The sequence below is a fragment of the Bison bison genome, unplaced genomic scaffold, assembly GCF_000754665.1.
Source record: "Bison bison bison isolate TAMUID 2011002044 unplaced genomic scaffold, Bison_UMD1.0 scf7180017864370, whole genome shotgun sequence".
Classification (NCBI taxonomy): Eukaryota; Metazoa; Chordata; class Mammalia; order Artiodactyla; family Bovidae; genus Bison; species Bison bison.
The window spans coordinates 478815-483173 of record NW_011494942.1 but is presented as its reverse complement, the minus strand read 5'-3'; the positions used below and the strand labels follow the sequence as shown (position 1 = coordinate 483173).

The 4359-nt window shown below is 35.5% G+C and overlaps 1 protein-coding gene across 1 annotated transcript in view; it reads right to left on the bottom strand.

The window, feature by feature from the left end:
* Positions 1-4359, bottom strand: part of LOC105000187 (stonin-1) — a 124813-nt gene that overhangs the window by 28090 nt on the left and 92364 nt on the right. Inside the window, exons 7-8 of the mRNA XM_010855897.1 lie at positions 2641-2725; positions 1288-1607 (exon numbers count right to left, since the gene is read on the bottom strand). Of these exons, the coding sequence (XP_010854199.1) occupies positions 1288-1607; positions 2641-2725 (405 nt within the window). The remainder of the gene's footprint in view (positions 1-1287; positions 1608-2640; positions 2726-4359) is intronic.

Sequence of the window (4359 nt, the reverse complement as noted above, 5' to 3'; positions counted from 1 at the left end):
GTAGGGGAGGGAGGAGGGAGGAGGGTTCAGGATGGGGAACGCGGGTATACCTGTGGCGGATTCATTTCAATATTTGGCAAAACTAATACAATATTGTAAAGTTGAAAAAAAAAGAAAGAAAGAAAAAAAATAAATAAAATGCATACATAAAAAAAAATAACACAAGATTTTTTAATTTTACCATGCAAAATTCTCTATGAATCTTTCTGCAATCACTATGAATTCCTTGGAAATTAGTAATGTGAACCTATTTTTAATATGGAAAGTTAATTAGGAGCTATTTTTTAGTGGTTTGAATTCCAAAAGAAATTAGTATTTTAGCAGAGAAAAAAAATATCTACCAGAAAGATACTTCCTCTTGCAGAGAAAACTTTCATACGGAAATTTAGGAAAATTATGTAGAACAGAGTGACTAAGCACAAAGGTAGAACAAGAAATAAGACTTTGGATCTCTTTTGAACATTTAATGAATTACCTCAAAATACTCATTTAATTACTAGGATGCACTTCTGAATCTTAAACTTTATCTGCACACAAAAACAATCCTCACAATGTAAGGAAAACATAAAACAGATTGAAAAGTGAAGGTTGCTCAGTTGTGTCCAGCTCTTTGTGACCCCATGGATTATGCAGTCCATGGAATTCTCCAGGTCAGAATACTAGAGTGGGTAGCCGTTCACTTCTCCAGGGGATCTTCCCAAACCAGGGATCGAACCCAGATCTCCCACACTGTGGGCAGATTCTTTACCAGTTGAGCCACCAGGGAAGCTTAAAACAAATGCATTTTCTTCAAAGAAATATTCTAATTCATTCATGAAAACTAAAAGTTTAGAAATGTTGAGCATGAATACTTTTAAAAACTGATAGGTGTGTTTAAAGAAAATAAAGAAACAATCTTCTAAACGAAAAAGCAAAGCATACTTTTGAATAATGTTACAGGTTAAAAAAAAAGCCACTCAGGACATCTAATCACTGGCTACTGTTTATCTGTTAATATCAGTAAGTTAAACACAGTACTACCTTCTCTGAGACAGGTAGGCTGCTGGGCTTCTCTGTATTTCTTGGTTGCTTTACAGAATCACATCCACACAGCCTGTTTTTAAGAACACTAGGCTGAGCCTCAAGCACATGTTGGTGCTGAGCTCCCTGAGGGCTAGTGGAAAGGGGCCCATGCAGATTTTGAGTCATGCGAGCTGAAACCCAGAGCACTGGCTCCACAATGGAATCTGTTTGAGAGACCTGTGGAGTAAATACACCACCTGGAAAGCTGATGTACTGAGAGCTTACCAGCTGATTCAATAAAGCTTCAGATATGGTTTTATGCTCATTTCCAGGAGGTACAAGAATATCACTGGTAGTGTTTTCTAAATGTTTCCTATCCACTGTCTCAGAAGGAAGAACTATAGGTTGCTGGAGCACAGTTTCCATTCTCAGTGATTTTTCAGTAGTTGCTTGAAGAAAACACGGGTTTAATTGTGGAATACTGGTCTGTATTATTGACGGCTGCCCAAGCAGCTGAAATACTTGCTGAACTGGATGCTGAAGAATACTTGCTCTTTCAGAAGTCTGTGTCACCATAAATGGTACACTGACTTTATAAAGGTGAGCTTTAAAAGGAGAAAACAAAACTGTAAGTATAACAGAATCCTAATCTCCTTTAAAAAAACAATCTCATGCACAGGAGGCCAGGAGGAAATATATCAATAGGTTAACAGTGGTTATCTCTAGGAGTTTTTTTTTCCAGATTTTTTTTGTGTGTCTTCTACCATAATAATCTATTACTCTTATTTCAAAAAATTAAATATATCTTGCTTTAACTTTAGGCTTTTCCCACTATTGCTTATATGGCACATTTGGAGACATACACAGGCCACCAATATTTATTCCATGAGCCTTTCCCACTGTGTAATAAATTACAGTGTTAATAACCTAAATTGGGATTTTTAAGAAACCTAGTCATGGAGAATGTATACTTTAGATATAAGATACCATAGAACAACTATAAGACAAGGCTGTCCAAAAAGGATTTAATAATTTCAAAAGTTAACAAATTTTCCCCTTCTTTCCTTAAAATAATACTAAAAAGAAGAAAGACATTTACTTTTTGAACACTGAGTCAGGTACTTTGCTTAAACTCTGTAATGACCAAAAAAAAAAAAAAAATAGGTATGATTCTCTTTCAAATAAAGAAACAGTTCTCTGAAAAGCAGACACAAGTTAAACCTCCAAATTTTTCAAATATTCTGATACAGTCTCCAATAAGAAAGGAGGCAAAGGTTGATAAATCTAATCTTTAGTTTTTCCTGATTAGACCTAGCTGGGACATGTGTATAAAAATTCCGGAAACTAGCTTAAACTAGAGAAAACCTACACAAAGCATCTTATACAATGTTGGGAAAGAGAACTGGAAGTGAAATGTGGGGACAAGCTTAGTGCCTGTCTTAATAGAGAGGCTTAGTGTTTTTTGCAGTAGCTTGCTTTCATAACAACTACTATTTATTATTACTTTTAAGTAAGGCTTATCAAAAGTTCCTATAACTTCAATGACTTGAGGTATAGTTAATTTAAACTCATGGAAGTTAATATCCAGAAGTCAGTACCAATGCTAAAAACAAAATATTCGTAAGACTATACTCTTACCAGATGCAGTCTGCTGTGTCACACCCACCGGTACATGAATAGGATAACCAGGAAAAGTAAAGCTTGCACTGGAGTTTGAGGTGCCCTAGATATGAGAATTTTACATTCGAAAGTTAGAAAGAGGCTTTATTTGAAACTTTTTTCCTGATCTCATAGAGGATACAAAAAAAATCTGATTAAGGTCAACAGGACAATAGTAACCCAACATTAGGGCTGAGTACTCTTGAGTAAAACAGCTTTTTAATATTTGATGTAGATCATCTCATTAAAAATAAAAGGAATTTCCTCCTATGGCTATTAGCAATGAAGTCAGTAAGTCTTCATAAATAACATGAACACTGACTCATAAAATCTGCCCACAGCATAGCTTTAAAATGGGTACTGATCCTCAAGATGTCAAATATAAGAACCACAGTTGTTTATAGGAGTCCTCTAGTCTGTAAGTTGATCACTAATATTATTTTAAAGCGATTAAAGTGTATCATTTTTATTTTAGAATAATTAGACCTTAGGGTTTTAAAATTTTTTAAAAACTAAATGAAAAGATAAGGAAATATGCTTGCCTATCTGACATGAAAAAATTTAAAAGACTGATTAATATTACCCAGTGTTGCTAGAATATGATAAAAATCATATTCTCTCACACCACTGCTTATATGAGCATATATGGTACAATCCTTTTGGACGGCAATTTTGCAGTATATACCAAAACTAAAAACATGCATTATCTTTGACTCAGAAATTCTACTTCCAGAAATTTATCCCAATTACCTGATTATCACAAACACACCAAAACATTATCTACAAGTATCACCAATGTAAGTCCATATTAGAAAAATACTAACAATAATTTAAATGTCCATAAACAAAAGACTGGTTAATTGAACTGTGACACATCCACTAAGGCTAATCAATATTTACCCGGCATTGAAAAGGGCCATCTATATTACTAAGTTTAGAAAAAAGAAATGACAGAAATAGTCCAGAGAATGATCCTACTTTTACTGTGAAAATTAATACAACTTTCTTTAATGAAGAAGTCTAAATGGATATATATCATACAGTTAAAACAGCTACCTTTGGGATACAATCCTGTAGGGCCCTATCACTTTTTACTTTCTAAATCTGATTTTACTCTTCATGTGTGCGTTAGTTGCTCCAGTCAAGTCCAACTCTTTGTGACCCCATGGCCTGTAGCCCACCAATCTCCTCTGTCCATTGAATTCTTCAGGCAAGTACTGGAGTCAGTAGCCATTCCTTTCTCTGGAGGATATTCCCAACACAAGGAACAAACCTGGGTCTCCTGCACTGTAGGCAGATTCTTTACCATTTGAGCCACCAGGGAAGCCCATCATTAATGAGAACTTATTTCCAAGAATTCCAAATATAGAAATATCTCTTCACTGGTATCCTATCAAAAGCAGCACCATCCTTTCTAAAAATTGTGGTAAGGACTATGATTTTTGTTTTTAATGAAGAAACAGAAATAAATGGTCCACTAAGTGAGTCAGCTGTAAAGCACCTGCCTGCCAATGCAGGAGACACAGGTTCTATACCTGGGTTGGGAAGATCCCCTGGAGAAGGAAATGGCAACCCACTCCAGTATTCTTGCCTGGAGAATCCCAAGGACAGAGGAGCCTGGAGAGCTACAGTCCAAGGAGTCGCAAAAGAGTCAGACACAACTTAGCGACTAAACAACAGCAACAACAAAAATCTTGT